Genomic DNA, 21,419 nt, shown 5'->3' on the forward strand with positions numbered 1-21,419 from the left:
AAGGGACAAAAATAAGACTTTATTTTATGTAGGGGATGAAATAAAATGGAGAGAGAGAAAGAAACAGAAAATATGAAGATGAGAGAGGTCGAGAGAACAAGAAATACCTTGATCGTGGCATAGGTCCTTGGATCTTGATTTTCTCAATAGTAAGGCTTTGATACCAAGTAAAATCTCCCTTTGATATGATAGATCATAAAGAAGTGTAAAGGCAAAAGAGACAAATAGTGCGGGCAAAACTCAGTCCTTGAATTCAATAATAACAAGATACAGATTACAGCTGATATTTATAGGAGGACTAGTCAAAATCACCAAACTATCCCTATCATGATATCTGACCATTTCTAACATTTTAGAATTATAAATGCAACTTCCTTGTTCATAAAACAAACACATATAAATGTAAGAAGGAAAATATCTATACTTCAGATTTATTTCCAAGATCATCCCAAAAGTATGAAATAACTAATCAAATTATCTTCAGGCTACAACAAAAAATAACTAATTAGGGTCAATGCATGTAAAAAGGATACAAGAAATGAATAATGCTCAACTATGTCTGCATTTGCGTAACTGATACAGCATCTATAGTAAGAAAATGCATAACTTTTTTAACAGCTAATGACAACAAAATATGCATTCCTTAACAGAGAAACCAAGAAAATTGAGAAAAGTAATGGTACATTCAGTGCTAACTGACTCATAAAGCTCAATATGTCATAAGCAAGGATTGAAATTTCGGTTTCGGCTTCAGCCTCAGCCGAAAACGAACGGTGGCAATTTCAGTTTCAGTTGAAATTTCGGTGAAAATCTTATAATTTCGGCAGACATTTTTAAATTTAGGTTTCGGTTTTGAATTTCGGTCCCGGCCGAAATTTAAAACCATGGCCATAAGTGAGCACTTCAAAACATGTCAATGCAACACGAGAAAAGGTGGCAGATCCAATTTAAAATTCTTACCATGTCGTGATACAAACACGATGCACAGTACCAGCAGCAACAAGGGCAACAAATTCAGCTAATAAAACTGCATAACACATAAGACGTTAAGCATCAACTATTCGGATACAATGCACATAAATTAACCACATTATAATCCATACATGTGACCATGATTTTGTGGATGCATTCCTCATTCTAATGGTTCTTGGATTTCAATAAAGTATTTTTCACTTGATCAAATAAGAATAAAGGCAACAAAGCAATGCTCCACTTACCAGCACCCCACCCGGTTCTTATGCCACTCGATTCTTGGAAATTCCCAATGAACTGCAAGAATTTGAGCAAGTCAATCCAGCACAGAGCCAAAACATATTTTGCATAGGCTATAGATAATTTACACAACAAAAATCTATGCTGTATATGACATACGATATTCACAATCTAAATGGATTTTCTCAAGTTAATAAGGTATATATTAAAAATGGAAATACCTACCAAAAAAAGATGAAAAAATGGAGAACACTACCAAAATGGAATTCCATTCTGAAAATAAAGATGAAAGTGAAAATGACCAACGATTTGGTCGTTTTCACAGTATTTTTGTGTTTGGTGGTGATTCAAGCTCTCTTATTTTCTTGAACATGTCTCACGACAGAGGATCCCGTGGTTTTTAACGAAAGGGATTTCTGTTTTGCTAGCAGTCCTAAAAAAAGGTCTTCATTGAACTTCCAACTTCAAAAGTCAGAAAAAAAATAATATCACATATTTGGAAAAGAAGATAGAAAAGCATATTCCAAATGGACATAGATACAAAAGGCAATGAGAAAGCACCCTTAAGGCCCTGTTCATTTCAGATTGTTGCAACCAATTGTGGGCCCAAAACTGATTATTGGACTCCAAATTACGTTTAGTTTGCAGTCCACAATCGGCTGCAACAATCTGAAACGAACAGGGCCTATCTGACGGCAGCTAGTCAATGACAATTGACAAGACACACCATGAAAGTAATGAAAGTTCAATTCATCTTCCTTTTAGGCATAATTTTCTTTTATCAATAAATTGTGGGAAAATGTGTTAAAGTGCACTCAATTGTATACTATACTATATATTACTTCTCAATTCAGATATGTCCCATTGTAAAAATATGCAAAATTTTGGGAAATGGCTGGATGCAGCAAAACCAACATTCTGCAGTGTATAGTAAGAACTAAGAAGTAGGCCAAACAATCCATTCTTCATTAGACATGCACAATCAGGTTTTAATGAAAACTTCGACATGAAAGACATTTGAGAGTTCATTAGTCAAGGTTGATAAAGGCTTTATATTTCAGATTTAATTTTGGTTTCGGTTGCCACGAAAATGGAAACATTTCGATTTCGGTTGGAAATTTCGGTGGAAGTCCTATTAAATCACAGAAATGTATGGAAACTTAAGAAAATTATAGGATTTTAAGATGAAAATTCAGGAGATGCTAGAATCTACACAAATACACACTTGGAAACTATCAAATAAGAAAGACATCCATATTTAATGGTTTAAAAACAATAAAAATCTACTGACATACGGTGTCACGCGTTTAATAATTGCGTACATACTATATTTCATATATAATTGATATAAATATTTATACATAATACATACACCACATTTCATACGCAATTCATAAAAATATAATTATATAAAACATACTGATATAGTATGTTAATAGATGGCTTCGAGGTACTAAGGCAGTGCCTTGGAGATTCGCCGACTTTTTGGTGAAATTCAGGATAGAATTGGGACGGCATTGGTCTCTTTTTCACATGTAAGGTGGTCAGCCAATGGGACGGCATTGGTCTCTTTTCCAAAGAAAGTGTCGAGTTCTTCGACTTTCTTCCTCCCTAGTGTTTTCTTTATGTATATCGGCTTCTATGCCTTAATTGCACTTCCGTAGCTCTTCCGGGACCTCCTCGGTCTCGGTTTTTATTTAATAAAATCTATCTCGCCATTCAAAAAAAACATATTGATATAGTATACAACTAATACTCTTACAGTTTTGGTTTCGATATGCATTGCGGTTCAATATTGTTTTGGTGGAGATGATAATGGAAACATTTTGGTCTTTTCATGTCGGTTTCAGTAGAAATTTAAAACCATGATACTATCATGATACAGAGTAGGCCTGGACCTTGACACGAGGTCAATTACAGGATTCTTAATTTGGGTCAATGATTAGCTGGTCTCATGGAGTAGCAAAAAGAAACACATAGTTTCCATATCTAACGCAAAGTCAGAATACCGCATGATGGCATCTACAGCTACAGAGCTTACTTGGCTAAGTCATATTCTACTGAAGTGCCACTTTTTTTCTTTTTTTTGAGAAAATAAAGATTTCATTCCATAAGGTCAGCCGTACAATGTGATAGGGACAAGATGTCCCCCATACAAGGTAAGGGACCCATAGAATGACTCCACCATACGTGGGGATTACAAAAGAAAATAAAGGTTCAAAGTCAAGATCTCAGCCCTGTATGAACAATACACAGAGCTGGTGAAGCCGCGCCACCCTTGTCAAGCTCGTCCGCCATCGAATTAGCCAAACGGTACATATGACGAATAGATGGTTTGATCTCGCAGATCAAATCTCGGATTTCGTCAATTATATGGGCAAGTCTCCAAGGGCCCGCACATTGATTCCTAGCCCAAGCAATAACATTCGATGAGTCACCCTCCACAATCAGGGGTCCGAGATTATGTTCGGCATACAATTTTAATCCGAATAAAAGCACACGTGTTTCGGCCTCAATCGCGTCACAGATTCCAGCCGGGCTAGAATACGACATTACGGTGTCTGCGTCCAAGTTCCGAAGGATCCCACCAATGCCAGCCGCCCCCGGGTTGCCGATCGAACTCCCATCAAAATTAAGCTTAAGCCAACCTTCCGTTGGGGGTTCCTGTAAGCCCAAGGGTTCCCATGGGTTATTCATTCACCTTACCTTCTTGTTTTGATGCTAGCAAACTAAATTGATTAGCTTTTATGGACTAATGTGTTGCTTTGAGGTGCTGTGTTGTATATAGGAATTTCATGTTATAATCGCCATTATACAACTCTTCACAACACATGGCTTGTGGATCAAGAGACAAAGGAACAAAGAGCATGCACCTACATTGGAGTGATCATCATTTGGAGATGATCAAGTCAAGGAGCTTGGAATTGAACATGCCAGAGTGACACCTCATGTACCTCGACATGCATTGAAGATTGGAGGACAAGTCACAAGAGCCAAGACAAAGTTCAAGATGTTCATTCAAGCTTAAGAAGTCCAAGGAATTGCAAAGAGCAAAGACATTCCAAGAAGACTCAAGGTTTTTACTTTTAGAATGTATTTGGAGTCCTCTTGATTTTATGTTTAGATGCACCTTCAAAAGATTTTCAAAATGGTTTTTACACCTAAATTTTTATATCTTTGAAAACCATACACACCCAAAAATGTGTTTGAAAGTCTAGGACTTAAGCCCAAGACCAAAGCCCAAAGACCCTGGAATTTAAAGTTAAAAACGGAATTTTACTCAGGGCCGGTCGACCGGGCTATGTCGGGCGACCGCGGGATGCTACTTGGAAGTCCAGGGCATCTTGAAATTTATGGGGTTGGTCGACCGGGGTAAGCCGGGCGACCGCGGATATGTTTTCTGGATTTCCAGAAAACATCCAGGTTGGGCTTGGAGATCGACCGTCATAGGTCTGGTCGACCGCGATAGTGTTTTTGAGCCGAAAATTTATTTCAAACAGGTAGCCCGCGCCGGTATGAATTTTGAAATTCAAATTAAGAGTCCGATAAGGGCGGGCGACCGTTGTGCCTCGGTCGACCGCCGCGACATGGAAATAGATCCATTGGGGCTTGCGCTAGTTGACTTTCTCAACCCTATATTTTACAGTTTTACCCTCCAACGGTCATATTTCCTTGTGGGCTATATATACACTATCCAAACCTTTCTAAACAACATTTTGGCAAGATTAAATCATATCTTCTTGAACCTAAACTTTTATATGAAAGGTTAAAACCTCTTTAACTTGTATTTGTACATTCTATCAAGAGGTACTCCATAGGCTTTATATTTTATCTTCCTTTGAGTGTTTGTGAGCTTTCAAAGTTATAATCAGACTATCTAAGAGGCAAAGAGAGTTCTTATTTTTATTTCTTCATTTGTTCGTGAGGGTCTCCGAGTCGACCCGTTAAGAAAGGTGAATCATTGTAAGAGGAAGGTGCCCTCGCAAGGCTTTGTGTGAAAAGGGTGTGATCCCTTTGAAGGAGAAGTTGGTGTACGGCTTTGAGATTCGCCCGTTGAAGAATCTCATGTTTTAGTGGAGATCCCAATGAGGTAAAACTTGGAAGAGTGGAGTAGGTCAAGTTGTGACCAAACCATTATAAAACTTGTGCCTTGTGAATATTTTCGTATCTCCTTCTCTTTGCACTTTGGTGGTTGGTAATCTCTACCCTTTACTTGTGTTTATCTTTCATTGAACAAAGATTAGAGTATATAAGCATAAAGTCATATCTAATCCCTATCCTACATTATAATTATTGATTGATAAAGGGTTAGACTTGTTAAGGCTTAATGGGTAAATTGATTTTAATAATCCACTTAATTAAACCCCAAATTTTTAATTAGCCAATTCACCCCCTCCCCCCTCTTAGTATGCTCTTACGTGACAATCCAAACGGATTTTGAGTTAGGTCAATCCGCTATAATTCCTCCATTTTTTTATGGATCAAATTATAGAGCTTGGAAAGTAAAGATGCTTGCCTATCTCAAATCCATAAACATTAACATCTTAGATGTCATTGAAAGGGGATTTTCTATTCCAAGAAAATGCACAAAAAATGATGCAAAATTAGTTTTATTAAATTCAAAAGCTATAATTATAATATGTTGTGGACTATGTCCTAATGCTTTTGAGAAATTTCATCATGTACAAATGCAAAAGATATTTGGAGTTTTGGACTATTCTTGAAAATCTTTATGAGAAAAATAATAGTCTCTCTTCAAATGATAAAAATATTGTTTTTAAACAAAAAAAAACTACAAAAATCTTTTACGAAGGAAAATTCTTTCAAACATTCAATTTCTAATTTGGAAAAACAAATTGAAAATTTGAAATCGGAGGTTAATGAATGTTTAGAAAGAAATGAAAAATTAAGTCATTTGAGCAAAATCTTGATAAACAAAAATGTTGACTTAATTAAGAAGTGCATTATTCTTGGAAAAGAAAAAGAAAGCCTTGAAAACACAAACAAAAATCTAAATAAAAAAACATACTTGTTTGTGAAAATGAAGAAAAATTAAAAGCTAATTTATCTCAATAAACAAATTGCTTTGAAAGTCAATTGAATGAGATAAAATTAGTAAATAAAGAACTCTCATTAAAGAACCAAAGATTACAAGAGGATAAAGACAAACATATATGTTTACATATGTATTTGTGTGGTTCTAGTTGCTCTTCATCTACCCTTGATTATTCATATATCTATTGTGGCAGATTAGGGCATCACAAATCTAGGTGCAAGCTTAGATTTATGAAATCAATCAAGTTTGTGTGGATAAGAAAAGATACACTTCCACACACAAACTTGGTTGGAACCAAAGTAATTCGGGTTCCAAAATCACCCATTCAAACTCTTTATTGAACACTTTGGTTGAAGGGGTTGTGCATTTATTGCTATATCATATGAATTCTATCTAGATACTATTTCAATGTTACATTCATTGTATCTAGATCACATGTGCTTTAATGATATATCACTTTATAATTAAGCATAAATGCATATCATTAGTCTTGTTTTTAATAGAATGTATCTTTGCCTATTGAGCTTCATGATCACATCATATATCTCTTATAGTCTATAAGGAAAACAAGAAATTACCTCTTTAGACTATATGTTGGGCTATATTGAAAATCTTTTAGAAAAAACCCATCTAAGTGCAAGAACACACACATATGCACTTAGCATCCACAACTAGATGAGCTAACACATCAAATATTGCTAAAAATAGATCTAACAAGTGTCTCATTTTGTATCTAGCAAAATCCATCAAACACACATCCACAAAGAACTTCATTGAAAACATATGTCCAATCATTCACTTGAGCATTAATGATAGAAAAAGAGAAATGAATTTTTAGGTGTCCTCATATAGCGTAGGGATCGAGTTTACATGTTCATTAGAATCCCATAAAAAGGAGAAAAATAGGAGAAAATCGATTTGTCCACAAAATCCCTTGGAAAATATCAAGAAATTGAAAACAGGAGTGTGGTGGTCAACCGAGCCTTGGCGGGCCACCGCGGAACGCAACCTGGAGAAAAATAAGTCGAAACAGGTTAGACGCAGCAGACGACCGCGTGAACTCGGTCTACCGCGGATGGACGCAAAATGAAATATAAAAAGGAACAGGCGGGTCGGGGCGGGCGACCGCGATATCCCGGTCGACCATAACGGTCGAAAACTACGTTTTAAAGGGCGACCGCGAGACATTTCTAACTTCCGCCGCTCATTTCTTCTCCTAGGGTTTTCTTCCCTCCTTGCTCCCAAGCCATATTCGGTGGAAGATAATCAAGAGTGGCATTCAAGTGAGTTTTGATCCATCCTTCCTCCTCTATTTCTCATTTTCTCATCTTCTTCCTTGTTTTCATCCATATAATCTTTCCATTCCATTTCTTCTCTTTTTCTCTCGCCATTTTCTATCACAAATCATTCATTTTCTACTTGTTCCCATCCTTTTCATCCAATCTCATCATCTTTTTCAAAACCTCCTTGCTTCTCACTTTGATTCATCACTGTTCTCTCAAAACCATATAAACTAAAATGTCAAGGAAAACCTTAGCTCAAAAAGGGAAGCGAGGAAGAACGGAACCGGAAGAAGAGGCGTTCCCCACCGAACACTTTTTCAACAAAAAGGCCATGAATCTCTTCACAGTTTTTCAACAGAGAAGTATCATCGCAGGGCGAAAAGTGATTTTTCAAGACTTCAATAAGTTCGATCTTCTATTGCTTTTCGAATTCCAAGGTTGGTCCTTTTTCCTCATTTATTCTGCTTTGGTCTATCCTGAAATAGTTAAGTATTTTTATGCCAATCTCGAAATTCCCCATGAAGGAGTAGTAATGAACACCCACCTTCGAGGAGAACAATTTGGATTAAGTTTGAAGGACTTCTGTGCTTGGCTTGATATACCTAATGACGGGAAAACCATATAAACTAAAATGTCAAGGAAAACCTTAGCTCAAAAAGGGAAGCGAGGAAGAACGGAACCGGAAGAAGAGGCGTTCCCCACCGAACACTTTTTCAACAAAAAGGCCATGAATCTCTTCACAGTTTTTCAACAGAGAAGTATCATCGCAGGGCGAAAAGTGATTTTTCAAGACTTCAATAAGTTCGATCTTCTATTGCTTTTCGAATTCCAAGGTTGGTCCTTTTTCCTCATTTATTCTGCTTTGGTCTATCCTGAAATAGTTAAGTATTTTTATGCCAATCTCGAAATTCCCCATGAAGGAGTAGTAATGAACACCCACCTTCGAGGAGAACAATTTGGATTAAGTTTGAAGGACTTCTGTGCTTGGCTTGATATACCTAATGACGGGAAAAGGATTTTCTTTTGGAAAAATGATGAAATAGAAAAATATTTTTCAAGAACGGATGTTTATAAAACCTTAGGAACTATACCCCCTTCTGGAGAAAAACTGAACATCAATGCCAGCTCGATGAATTACACTTCAAGACTGATTCACAAAATTGTGGCCTACAACATCTCCCCTAGAGCAGGAAACTTTGATATCGTAAAGCCCTTCGAAGCTCTCATAATCCATTGCATTATGAAAAAGATCCAACTAAACCTACAATTCATTATGATGAGTTATATGGATGAGGCAGTCAAGAGAGGACAAGGTAGTCTTTCTTATGGGGTCCAAATTACTAAGCTCCTAAGGCGCAATAAGTTCAATTTTGAAAAAGTCTTCTCAACAAACCCTAATCCACCACTCAACCACGCCACCATTACTCTTATGAGAATTCATATACCAGGAGTAAGTGATCATAGTGGGGTCACACCTGATGAGGTTGATGAGGCGGTAGCTGAAGCTGAATGCGTATCTCAGATGCAGGAACAGATTAGAGCACATGAGCAGGCACAGGCTCAGCAGCGTCAGCCCCTAGCACTGGTTCATATGAGGTCCTTGCCAGAGATACTGCAACACTAAAATCTGGGATGGACACCCTCACGACTGGCTTTGATACCCTCTCTACTGCCTTTACGACTGCAGAGAGTGAGAGAGCCTTTGATCATGATAGACTTAAGGAGCTTATGGCGAGACAGCATAGGGAGATGGTGCAAGCTTATTAGAGGAGTCAGGTCACCAGATACTACACCTCCAGGACTTCACCTCGTGAGGAGCACTAGCCTCCACCTCAGGATTGATCGATGGCCAGCACCTTTTTTTGCAGCAGATACAGTTGATCATATTTTAATGCTGATAATCTTGTTTTGGTTTAGCTTTTTCTTACCTAGTATGGGCTTTTGGACTATGTTGTTATTCTCTCATGGATGATGGTTATGCCCGATGTGGGCTTTTATTTTGGTATGTACGTGCCCAGTATGGGGCTTTTATGACTACTGTGGATGTTGCCCTAGATGGGCTAGTGGATATTGTTGGTTAGATGCCCAGTGTGGGCTTTATGGTTGGTGATGGATGTTCTGTGCCTAGTAAGGGGCCTTTTATGTTTTATTTTGGTTTATGTCTCAGAGATTGTATGACTGTCTCTATAGTAGTGATGAGTTCTTGTTCCTCACACCCATCATGTGTATATCTCTGACATGTTGACAGGATGTGAAGGGGGTGTGTCCCTTCCATCTTCTATTCATGTATATGAAACCTTATTTCATCTTATCTTTATATATACATGATCTGGTTGCCATGGATGTGTATTCACTTCTTGCTCATTATTTTGGTATCCATGTGGTTATTAGACTGTACTTGCCTCAACTTTATAATTCTGTCTAAAAATCACCCACTCTAATTCAAATTGTATTTCTCAGTTGAATGGAGCAAAAATTAGATTGATTAAGGTAATTTAAAACAAGGGCCTATGTGCTTAGAACTTTCTACATTTAGATTTGTTGCACATAGTCAGGGGGAGCCTTCACTTGCAAATATATAACTATCTAGGGCCAAACAACTTAAACTCAAAAGTTATTTTATAGTTCTGAGCATGCTCATGCTTAGGAAGAGACTTGTATGCCATATGACAAGAAAACCCCTACATAATGCAACTTGTGAACTTGAAAGGTTAAATTATAGATCTGAACATATCCTTGCTCAGGTCGATACTTATCTGCTTCAAAAAGTTGCAAATGAAGCCCAAGTATTCAAATCATTCTGTTATGTCATACCCTACAACATAGGTTTCATCGAGGGCCAATGACAAATTCATAGGGGGAGAGCCAAATGGTTATATCTTTATGCTTCTATAGATCATTGTGATGTGCTCACTAGGTCTATTGCCCCTATTCTTATGCTTAACTTGCAAATCATTTGATCAAAAATATTAAAAAATAAAAAAAAGGCTTATCATGCATTTCACTTTTGTTTTCTCTTTGATAAGCATTCCTAGAGCTTGAATGGTATATCATATACAAGGCGCATAGCTTAGACAAGCTATTATTCATCTTGACACCCCACTTGCACTTTCACTTGTTGATTCCTACATTTTTGCTATTGCTAAAAGGGGGAGAATTTTGGGAATTGATTAGGCAGTCCAATTGTATATGCACCATATGCTTTGTAGTTATTAATTATATTTGTGCATATAGTGAGGGGGAGCTATGCTCTATTGTGTATATCATATCACGCATACTCATCTATCTGGTTAAAATCTCATTCCTCCCAAATCAATTTGTTTGCCATCATAAAAAAGGGGGTTCCTGTAAGCCCAAGGGTTCCTCCATGGGTTAATCATTCACCTTACCTTCTTGTTTTGATGCTAGCAAACTAAATTGATTAGCTTTTATGAACTAATGTGTTGTTTTGAGGTGTTGTGTTGTATACAGGAATTTCATGTCATAATCGCTAATTATACAACTCTTCACAACACATGGCTTGTGGATCAAGAGACAAAGGAACAAAGAGCTTGCACCTACATTGGAGTCATCACCATTTGGAGATGATCAAGTCAAGGAGCTCAACATGAAGATCCCACAAGTTCCCCAGCAAGTGCCAAAAAGGAGCTTTGAATTGAACATGCCATGGTGACACCTCATGTACCTCGACATGCATTGAAGATTGGATGACAAGTCACAAGAGCCAAGACAAAGTTTAAGATGTTTATTGAAGCTGAAGAAGTCCAAGGAAGTGCAAAGAGCAAAGACATTCCAAGAAGACTCAAGGTTCTTACTTTTAGAATGTATTTGGAGTCCTCTTGATTTTATGTTTAAATGTACATTCAAAAGGTTTTCAAAATGGTTTGTATACCTAAGTTTTTATATCTTTAAAAACCATACACACACCCAAAAATGTCTTTGAAAGCCTAGGACTTAAGCCCAAAGCCCCTGGAATTTAAAGTAAAAAATGGAATTTTACTCAGGGCCAGTCGACAGGGCTATGCTGGGCGACCGAGAGATGCTACCTGGAAGTCCAGGGCATCTCGAAATTTATCGGGCCGGTCGACCGGGGTAAGCCGGGCAACCACGGATATGTTTTCTGAAAATTCAGAAAACATCCAGGTTGGGCTTGGAGGTCGACCGCGATAGTGTTTTTGAGCCAAAAATTTATTTCACACAGGTAGCCCTCGTCGGGCGACTGCACTAAGGCCGGTCGACCGCGCCGGTATGAATTTTGAAATTCAAATGAAGAGCCCGATAAGGGCGGGCGACCGTTGTGTCTCGGTCGACCGCCGGGACATGGAAATAGATCCGTTGGGGCTTGCGCAGGTTGACTTTCTCAACCCTGTATTTTACAGTTTTACCCCCAAACGGTCATATTTCCTTGTGGGCTATATATACACTATCCAAACCTTTCTAAACAACCTTTTGGCAAGATTAAATCCTATTTTCTTGAACCTAAACTTTTATATGAAAGGTTAAAACCTCTTTGAACTTGTATCTGTACATTCTATCAAAAGGTACTCCATAGGCTTTACATTTTATCTTCCTTGGAGTGTTTGTGAGCTTTCAAAGTTGTAATCAGCCTATCAAGAGGCAAAGAGAGTTCTTATTTTTATTTCTTCATTTGTTTGTGAGGATCTCCGATTTGGCCCGTTAAGAAAGGTGAATCATTGTAAGAGGGAGGTGCCCTCGCAAGGCTTTCTGTGAAAAGGGTGTGATCCCTTTGAAGGAGAAGTTGGTGTACGGCTTTGAGATTCGCCCGTTGAAGAATCTCATGTTTTAGTGAAGATCCCAAGGAGGTAAAACTTGGAAGAGAGGAGTAGGTCAAGTTGTGACCGAACCAATATAAAACTTGTGCCTTGTGGATGCTTTCTTATCTCCTTCTCTTTGCACTTTAGTGGTCAATAATCTCTACCCTTTACTTGTCTTTATGTGTCATTGAACAAAGGTTAGAGTATATAAGCATAAAGTCATATATAATCCCTATCCTACATTATAATTATTGATTGATAAAGGGTTAGACTTGTTAAGGCTTAATGAGTAAATTGATTTTAATAATCCACTTAATTAAGCCCCAAATTTTTAATTAGCCAATTCACCCCCCCCCCCCTTGTATTGTCACGTTGTATTTCAGTTCCCACTTTGGTGTAACAACGGAATGTCTGACGCGTTCATTGATCACCGTCGTCCAATTGCACAATATTGATCCCGTTGGGTACGGAATGCCCGGCCTTTTCTTTGGACCAGGAAATGATAGCCAACTTAATGTCAAGAGCGATAAATTTACAGTGTCGATTCTTGGATTTGAAGATACGGTTGTTGCGTTCATGCTAGATATACCATATAATTGCAAAGGGGATTGCGTTCCACATAATTTTGCCAAAACATCCCGCGAAAGCCGTCTCCCAATTCCGAATGATCTTTGTGATGCTGTTTGCTAATACCGTAGACACACCGAAAAATCTTATTGTGCTCATCCAAATAGCATAAGCAAAAGGGCATCTAAGAAATATATGATCCAGAGTTTCCTCCGTAGCTTGACATAAGTAACACCAACTTGCAAGTCTTATGCACCGTTTTTTCAGACGATCATGCGTGTTAATACATCGATGAGATACCATCCACGCGAAGGCTATAATTCGCCGTGGTATAAAAGGTAACCATAGCTTTGCCTTCCGTGATCTTCTACTGTTACCATCACTAATTACCCGGAAAAATGATTTCGCCATGAATTCACCATCAGACCCAGGGATCCAGATCCATTTGTCATCCTCTACTAAGATATGTAGATAGACGACAACAATTGTAGCAGTGATGCAAATACAGTTATCTCCCCGTCCTTCAGATTTCGTCGCAATCTTATATCCCAGGAATGATTTCGGCAACAATTCATTCACATCACATGCTCCGCGACAGTCGAATCGAAATTAATAGCCAATCGGTAAATACACAGGGGAATAAAGACTTTAGCGGTGCGTCACCAATCAATAGGTCTTCCCAGAATCTAACTGATTTTCCATTACCCACATTGAAGCATAGTCTAGGTAGAAATGATTCCCGAACCCCGCATACAGATTTCCGTACACCTGATCCCTTTCCGGCTTGTAAGCTTTTGCATACCCAATCCCCCCAGCCCCGGTCATATTTCTCCCTAATAATGCCATGCCACAGTTCATCCTTTTCCATGCCAAATCGCCACAACCACTTCCCCAACAATGATTGATTTCAAAGTCTTATTCTCCCAGTACCAATTCCTCCCCTTTGTTATTTGCAGACCTTGCCCCATCTTAATAGATGTTTTAATTTCTTCTTACCTTCCCCTATTACTTCCCATAGAAAATCCCGCTGTATTTTTTCGATCCGAGTTGCCACTTTTGCCAGTTTTTTTAACATGGACATAAAGTATAGTGGAATGTTAGCAAGTCACGCCTTTATAAGCATGATTCTGCCACCAAAAGATAGATACTTCTTTTTCCATGTGGCCAATTTCCGTTCAATCCTTTCAATGACTCCATCCCATTGTGCAGTTTTCGGAATGCCATAGCCCATTGGTAATCCGAGATAAATAATAGTTATCTGTACCTGGCAGCAACGTAGAATACTCATGTGTCGTTTGACAATTTCCGGCTCAAGGTTTATGCCTGCTAGAGCACTTTAAATGAAATTTATCTTCAAGCCGGAGGCCGTTTCAAACCACCAGAAAATACGTTTTAGATTCCTCATATTTTCTGTTCCTTCTTTAATGAAAATAAGGGTGTCAACTGAGAAATGTAAGTGCGATATCTTTCGAGAATTCCGGGGGGCAGTTAATCCCGATATATACTCCATATCCTCCGCCTTTGATTATAGTGAGCTCAGTGCCTCAATCACTAAGATGAACAGATACGGGGAGAGAGGATCGCCATGTCTTACTCCACGAGTACTTTTAAAATAGCCTTCAGGGGAACCATTCACCAAGATCGAAAATGACACAGTGGATACGCATGCCGTGATCCGTTGACACCATTTCCTTCTGAATCCCATCTTGACCATAAGATACTCCAGAACCGACCAGTCAACGTGGTCGTAAGCCTTTTCGAGGTCAATCCGAGCAATGATTCCACTTAAGCCTTCCCTTTTTGGCGAGTCAAGAATCTCGTTTGCAATAAGAACACCATCAAGAATTTGTCTTTTGTTAACAAAGCAGTTTGAACATTTGAAATAAGAACATTCATTACAGAGCTGATCCTTATTGCAAGAACTTTGGCCAGTAGCTTGTACAAACTATGTACAAGACTAATTGGCCGAAAGTCCATTAATTCCACCGCTCCCACCTTTTTGGAATTAGTTCTAAAAGCAGTGTTCGCAACTTTGCTTATGGGCCCAGCCGGTGGACATCTTGATCCGGTTATTTCATAAAAGTTTCGAGGTCCCAGCCCGTGGACATCTCTCCTAGATCCATTTCAAAGTTTGGAGGCCCCGTGCCTTATCCTTATTCAGGACTTTTAATGCATGTTCCACTTCCTCCAGAGTGAATTCTCTTTCCAGCCACGCAGATTTGTTTGGACATATACAATTGATGCAAGGCCCGATAGTTTTGGTCGCCAATTGTATTGCCGCGAGTATAGCCTCTGATTTATTGCCGCGAGTTTTGGTTGATTTGTTCTCTATCGCCAACCACCCTACGCTTCAACAATAGTGTTTTTTCCGCCCTCCTTCAACCAAATCGCAAGCGATTTTTGCCTCCATCTAATCTCTTCACGCCATATGATTTCCTCATACTCTAAACTGTCGCACCTAAAGGTTTTCTTCATTCAATGGTTCATCCGCTTCCAATGCTTCCAATGCACGTAGATTTTCAACAATTTCCTTTTTCCTACTTTCAGTGATTAGCTTCTCCTTTTTTCCCCACTCCTTAATTTTAGCTTTAATCCTCTTCAGTTTACTACAGATAGCGTATCCCCTCCATCCTTGATCATTTTCTTCCCTCCACCATTCAGCAATCTTTGAATTGAATTCCGGGTTCTCGCCGAGTGCAATATCAAATTTGAAGGGTCGTGGTGCACCAGCAGTGTCATCTAATTCCAATAAAATAGGGTTATGGTCCGATAAGATCTTGGGAATGGCTAGTTGAGAGATCATAGGGAACCATTCATCCCACTCTTTTGAAATGAGAACACGATCAAGTTGGCATACTATAACCCTGTCCCTGTTGTTAGACCACGTGTATTTAGCAGCTTCGGAAGGATGATCCACCAATTCAGCATCTTGTATGAGATCTGAAAATCTTCTCATACTAGTTGTTATTCTGCATAAGGTGTTCCTTTCATCCGGAAATCGAATGGTGTTAAAGTCTCCACCCACAATCCATGGTCCAGCCCATCCGGCACTTATCTCCGATAATTCTTTCCATAGGCCAGCACGTACTCTTGCATGTGCAGGTCCGTAAATCACTGTAAACCGTCATTGCTTACTGTTTGCAGAACTGAATAGGATAGAAATCGTGAACTCCCGTATAGTATAGTTCGTCATCATGTGAAATTGTTCCTTCCAGGAAACAATTATTCCGCCAGCCCTACCACATGCGTCCTTTGACACACACCTTCAGCCTTTGACACACCTCCAGTTACTTCTCCCCCATACTTCATTTATTGGATTCTCACTCATGACCCTTAATTTTGATTCCACAATTGCCACCCCTCCGGATTTCTGCTCCAGCATAACTCCTTGAGTGCAAGTTTCTTCCACTCTGATACCAAACCCCTTACATTCCAGAATATAATCTTCATTTGAACGAGATTGTAATCCCAATTCCATTCCAAGCTTTGATTAACACAAATCCTTGAGCTCCCTCTTCCCTCTTCCCCATTCCCTTTCCATATGCTTGTGTCTTCACGTCTCTACACCTTAGTTCCCGATCCATCTTCTTTGTTTTTGTTAAATTATCCTGGAACGCAATACCCAGATTCTTCCTCATAGTTTTCATGGTTTCAAATTCCGAGGACTCCGTCCATTCCCCATCATCATCCAATGGTTCATTACCCCTCAGAAAGCATACATTTATTTTTGCCCTTAATTCCACGTCCATCGAGTCATCTTTAGACACCGATTGATTTTCAGTATCTTCAGGTACCAACGGTGATTCCCAACTCTGGATGCGAGGGAATCCATCCCTTCAATTTCATTCGGTGTCACACCGTTCTGATCAGGTAGCAAGACCGTTATGCCGATTTTAGGAGAGCGAGGATTCACATCCTCTTGCATCTCTTGAATCCCAAGAAAGCTTTCCACCCCATCCCGAGTTTGTTTGTTTGCCAGCTCAGGATTTTCCGAGTCTTCATTCCCCATATTATTTTTATCGCCTTTCTTTCTACATTTGAGGGCGATATATGCGTCCATAATCTCCTGTGCCTCATCATGTTTTGTTTCTTCCATTCTTCCTGCTTTTTCTCCCATGACTTGTTTACACCTGAGAGCAAAATATTCATCTATGATCTCTTGTATTTTGGGATCATCCTTCCCCTCCCGTTTGAGTTTCCTTCCTTCCAGAGACCTTCCGCAATTTTTCTTTTGGATTTTCAAGCTCTGGATTTTCAGCGGCTTATTCCGTATATTTCTCTTTATTTTGTCCTTTTTATGGGACAGTGGTTCGTCGTTTCCTTGGCCAATGACATTCTGCATTGCAGACCCGCCATGCCTTACATCAGACGCGTGCCCCACAGTCACCTCCCGAACCGCCACGTTTCTTTCATCCTTATCCCATCCACTCAACTTTTTATCATCCTTTGACACGTTTTTGTGATGGCCTGTTGTGGAAGTCTTCTCAGCACGTTTGGCCTACAGTGTTCCAGCATCAGAGGTTTGTTCAATACGGCACTGCGGAAGGAGACTTGTTTTGATATTCCCGCCCCGTGGCCCATTTTGAAATCCACGGTTGAGATGTTCTCCCATTTTCGATCCATATTATCATCCAATGGTAGCTTTCCTTTCCTTGTTTTTTTCTGCCCACCAATGACCATCGTGCGATTCTGAAACACGATCGGACGGTGGATCAGAGTACTTCTTCCCCACTCTCACGGATGACGACGGCCGGCTCCAGATTTCATTGTCATCCGGTCTCGATGCAACCAGCCTGTTTCCAGAAACCAGTGGTGGTGGAAAAGGATCAACCGGCAGATTCTGGTCGATTGGAACCGTCGGGATGTTGATCATCTCGCCATGTTCACCAGCCACACCAATGGTGTTATATCGATTTTCAACTTTTAATCGTAAGGTCGAACGGAGAAAAGCCCACTCAGCAGTAAAGATCTTCGCCCTTGCGTATTCAAGGCTTTGAGGTTGGTCACCTTCCATCTTTACCTCCACGACATTTCCGATGGCCTCAACGAGTGCCTTCACAGTTAAAATCGCCCATGCGTTCATCGGGATGCCGTAAAATCTTATCCAGATTGACTTTGCGCCCGTTTTAAGCGACGAGTGCCATGGACTCGTAGATAGCAGATTTTCCCCGAAAGCAGCCGCACCTTTTGTGAGGATCTTGTTTGCCTGTGCTTCAGAATCGAGACAAAATAGCACGTCATTCTTGGATAGGGTGAATGGTTCATATAGTTCGGGAAGGTTCCAAAACCATTTTGCCCATTCCCACAATTCATCCCGTTTCCATTCCATCTTTTTTCATTTTTCCTATTAAACAAGCTTTCATTAGTGATGCATGGGTGCCGATTGGATCCCCAGACACCTCAATCGTAATTTGATCCGTACTTTCAACAATTTCAGCCATTGCATCATCTAGCCATAGTCTTGAGTTTGTATTCCTTTGTTTTACTTCAACATGATTTCTTCTTTTAGACCCAGTTTCTTTCAACATTGAGCATCGTCGGCAGTTTGTTTGTCTTCTGAAATTATGGTACTTGCAGCCGTTGCAAAACCAATCGCCAGGGAGAAAATCTTCCCCTTGTTTCCCAGCAATTACAACAAACGAAAAGGAGGATCTTGAAGGGCGTGGGCCCTCAGATTCAGACTATCACGCCGGAAGAGTCTCATCGCCAATGTTGGTGTAGCAGGACTTTGACAGTCAATGGTTGTGAAACCATCTTGGCGCCTTGCAAATCTGAGAAATGCAGGTGGTTGTGAAACCCTACTGAAGTGCGACATAGAATATTCGACTCTCATGCTCTCCATTGAAATAATCAGAGTGCAATGAAGTTATCACAGACTAATTATTCATGCCGCGACAGAACCTATAATAATTCACTCTGGTCAGAGCAAGTAGAGAGTGATGAGGTCCTTCCTTTATTTTGAGTCAAGATCATATTGTGTGTGTGTGTATTTTGAAAGATCATATTGTACATATTTTTACTAATGATCTTACTATTGATCATCATATGCACATTAAATTGGCAAGGTGATCATGTTTGAAAGAACATTTGATCCTAGAGGAAGTGTATAGAAAATTAGAAATACGTATATAAGTTGTACGATTTCGTTGACTAGTGCTTTGGAATTTGTCATTTGGTACACATAAAGATGATATATATCTCATTAAAAGGTCAATGAAATTATATTTTTGTTTGTTTATTCAAGAACCATACAAAAAAAAAGAATAATGAAAGCATCTCTAGCCCACAATTTCTCTCTCATTTCACTTCCCTGTCTTTTGGCTACCATTTTCCAATAAATAAAAAAAACTCTTCCTTGTCCTCTCTTCTCTATTACGCTTCCACATCACAAATGATGAAACCTTTCTACAATACAATCATTACATAGTATCTTTACATAGTACCTTCTTCTGCTAAAGATACACAATTTCATTTGCACCCCAATAGGCGTGGACACACTCGAGAACACCCCTACTCTAGACTCAAAATTCAAAAAATGATGTTAGCAAATGGCAAGAAATATTGTTTAAATTAAGACGCATGTGCTCTAACATTAGAATAATCCCTCCAATCCATAAGGCCAGTAAGAGGGCATGAAATTTTACTCAAAAGAATCCAAAATCGAATGGGCTAGAGAATTCTTTGACTAGATCTCCCTTCTCATTTCTAAAGACTTCTCTCTATTTTTTGAATGGTATTTTTTTTTCTAAAGAGTTCTTGAGAGGACCCAAATTACCTCCAGAGCTTCCATGAAGTTGAGCTTAAGCCAATTCAGCGGCATAGCCATCTAGCAACCATCTTTTCTCCAAGTGCGACTACGAACTCCATAATATTTCTTTCCATTTCCCATCAACAATTTCCAAACAAGCTCCAATTGGATGACAGAAAGTTTGATATCCCTTTCTAGGCACGACAGAGAAGTGATCTTCTCATGAATCATTCCATAAGCCCCGCACTAACCAAAAGGAGGGAGCTTCTATGGATATTGCCTTCGTCACCAAGTGCCCCATTTGACCATCCCAGAAAAAACACGTAAGCTGGCATTAAAAAATCCGATGAATGTTGAAGAATGAAAAATACCCATGTGTTGCTCACCATCTAACAACGAACAGAAAGATGGTTCACCGGCTCCTACCATTACTACAAAAAACACATTCTTGCAAGGCTAAATACTTTTTCCAATACATCATATGCATTTATACATTCTGTGACTGATGTCCAAAATAAGGCTTCAAATTTGGGAGACCTATTGCACACCATTGACTATGAATAATGTCAGAAGTGTGTGCATTTAGCCTTAAGGGCATAGTGGTCATTCTGTATGTTCTCCTTTATACATTAGTGAGGAGGAGATCCCACTCACAACTCTTTTCTCCGTCTTCTTCTCTTCATCCTTCAACATGGTATCAAAGCTAAAGGTCTCAAGTTCAAACCTCCCGGATAGCAAAAATCCACATGCGATGGTCGGCCCAAAGTAGGACCACATGTGCCACGTGTTTGCCAAGTGGGCCACACGTGCGGGGGAGTGTTATAGTATAAAAGATAAATAACGCCTTTCTCCAACAGCTTAAGCTTTTGGAAAAATTGGTAAGTTAACATGGTATCATAGCACATCTCTCTGCCCCGACACATCTGACCAGTGGCTTCTTCCTCTTCTAAGCCTAGCCATGCCACACCCCCTGATGGTTTTTATCTTTCTCGCGCAGACTACGATGAGTTTCAGCGCCTCAGACTGACCATCCATCCTCTGAGTGCCGGCTTTGCCCAGCGACGTAGCTCTCATGCCTCTTCTCACTAGCTCGAGCTCCTGAATCATTGATTCTGGAGCCTTGAACCACATGACAGGTACTTCTTCATCCCTTAGTTCTTTTTGTCCTCTTTCCTCTCAATCTATTACCCTCACTGAAGGAAGTAATACTCCCATCTCTGGTATTGGGAAACTCTCTCCTTGCCCGGGTCTTACCATATCCTCTGTTCTATGTGTTCCCAAATCTCCTTTTAGCTTACTTTCAGTTAGTCAACTTACTAAACTTCTTAATTGCTCTGTCTCATTTTATCCGTCTTATTGTTTATTTCAGGATCTTTCGATTGGGAGGACGATTGGCTCGAGTTGTGAGGTAGATGGGCTCTATTGTCTGGACTGTGGCCCTTCCAGTACCATTTTGCACAGTCCCATTGACGCCTATCAGTGGCACTGCTGCCTTGGTCATCCATGTCTTGAGCGTTTACAGCGCACCTCTATTAATTCTTTACCTATTCAGTCTTTTCGGTGCGAAGCCTGTGAACTTGGAAAACACAATCGTGTGTCATTTCCTTCTAGGTTTGTTAGTCGAGCCTCGCACCCTTTTGATATAGTGTACTCAAATGTATGGGGTTCCGCGAGGACTACCTCTATGTTTTGCTATAGATATTTTGTTCTCTTTATTGATGACTTTTCTCACATGACTTGGGTCTATTTGCTTAAGGATCGGTCTGAGGTTTTCTCTG

The 21,419-nt window shown here is 39.6% G+C and overlaps 1 protein-coding gene across 1 annotated transcript in view; it reads right to left on the bottom strand.

The window, feature by feature from the left end:
• Positions 1-21,419, bottom strand: part of LOC143878571 (keratinocyte-associated-like protein) — a 48,532-nt gene that overhangs the window by 10,468 nt on the left and 16,645 nt on the right. The window contains exons 3-4 of the mRNA XM_077380842.1: positions 1,218-1,269; positions 961-1,027 (exon numbers count right to left, since the gene is read on the bottom strand). Of these exons, the coding sequence (XP_077236957.1) occupies positions 961-1,027; positions 1,218-1,269 (119 nt within the window). The remainder of the gene's footprint in view (positions 1-960; positions 1,028-1,217; positions 1,270-21,419) is intronic.

The sequence above is a fragment of the Tasmannia lanceolata genome, unplaced genomic scaffold (assembly GCF_043159265.1).
Source record: "Tasmannia lanceolata isolate RefF3 unplaced genomic scaffold, GAP_Taslan_0.1 ptg000006l, whole genome shotgun sequence".
NCBI classification, from domain to species: domain Eukaryota; kingdom Viridiplantae; phylum Streptophyta; class Magnoliopsida; order Canellales; family Winteraceae; genus Tasmannia; species Tasmannia lanceolata.